This window comes from Diaphorina citri, unplaced genomic scaffold, assembly GCF_000475195.1.
Source record: "Diaphorina citri unplaced genomic scaffold, Diaci psyllid genome assembly version 1.1 scaffold18756, whole genome shotgun sequence".
NCBI classification, from domain to species: Eukaryota; Metazoa; Arthropoda; class Insecta; order Hemiptera; family Psyllidae; genus Diaphorina; species Diaphorina citri.
The window spans coordinates 1-973 of record NW_007396110.1 but is presented as its reverse complement, the minus strand read 5'-3'; the positions used below and the strand labels follow the sequence as shown (position 1 = coordinate 973).

Sequence of the window (973 nt, the reverse complement as noted above, 5' to 3'; positions counted from 1 at the left end):
CTCCCGTTGTCTGGCTGTGTTGGATGAAGCAATGTCAACCTGCCTGCAGCCGGAGAAAACCAAATACATCTTCGAAGGGATCGGAGACATGATTGGAAAGATACTCATGTCTTCTGTCCAATATATGCAGAGGATAGACCAGAGTAAGTACATAGGTAGACCTTGAAAAGAAGAACACAAATAGCTTTTACTCTTCACAGTTGAGGGAGGGGTTTTTTATTGTTTATTTATACAGACATATGTTTCACCATTGCTGGCATCATCAGTGTAAAAAAATTGCACATGAGAAAAAGAAAAAAAGCTTCAAAAAAGGAACAAATTGAAAATGTTCCTTATATGTGTTCCCCATAATGTGTCAATTCTTTAAACATCGCGCCTAGAGTTTCAATTTCATCTACCTGTCATTGGCTCAGAGATACGCGGCAATCGATTGATTGATTTTATTGGCTCATTGATTTTGTCATTGATTTTGAAAATCAGGGTGTTCATTTACTCTAATTGTAATATGTAATCTCCATAATATGTCAAAATATATAAGACCTTGGTTAGACCGCAGGGGTAAAGGGACTTTTCAGTCCTATTCCAGCAGGATAAACAAGGTATATTCTATTCTATTCTATTCTAATCTAATCTAATCTAATTACCTCTTTCCTTGGTATTTCAGGTGATGTGAACAAGATGGGGCGTCACATTTACACCCTACAGCAGAGCATAGCATCCATTACAATGTCGAGAGAAATATCTTTGGATCAGGCACGGCGATATTTTCATCTCCTGACACTATCGCCTGAGGTGAGTCCCATTACGAAATTCCCACGTGTGGGTATTATTTCAACCATAAAAAAAAAGAAGAAGGTGGGTGCGATTCTCGTCCGGGACGGAATTAATCCTTTATCCCGGGGCGGATTTTATCCTTGCTGGCCTAGTTAGCTTGGTTGGTAGTGCGTCTGCCTTGTAAGCGCTAGGCCGCGGG

At 40.1% G+C, this 973-nt stretch overlaps 1 protein-coding gene across 1 annotated transcript; it reads left to right on the top strand.

Annotated features, from left to right (window-relative positions):
• Nucleotides 1-6: 6 nt before the first annotated feature.
• On the top strand, nucleotides 7-792 carry LOC103523281 (exocyst complex component 4-like; the record flags this gene model as incomplete). Its single annotated transcript, XM_008488340.3, has 2 exons — nucleotides 7-143; nucleotides 665-792. Coding segments are annotated over exons 1-2 (240 nt in total), but the record flags the coding sequence as incomplete, so codon positions are not given.
• Nucleotides 793-973: the final 181 nt, after the last annotated feature.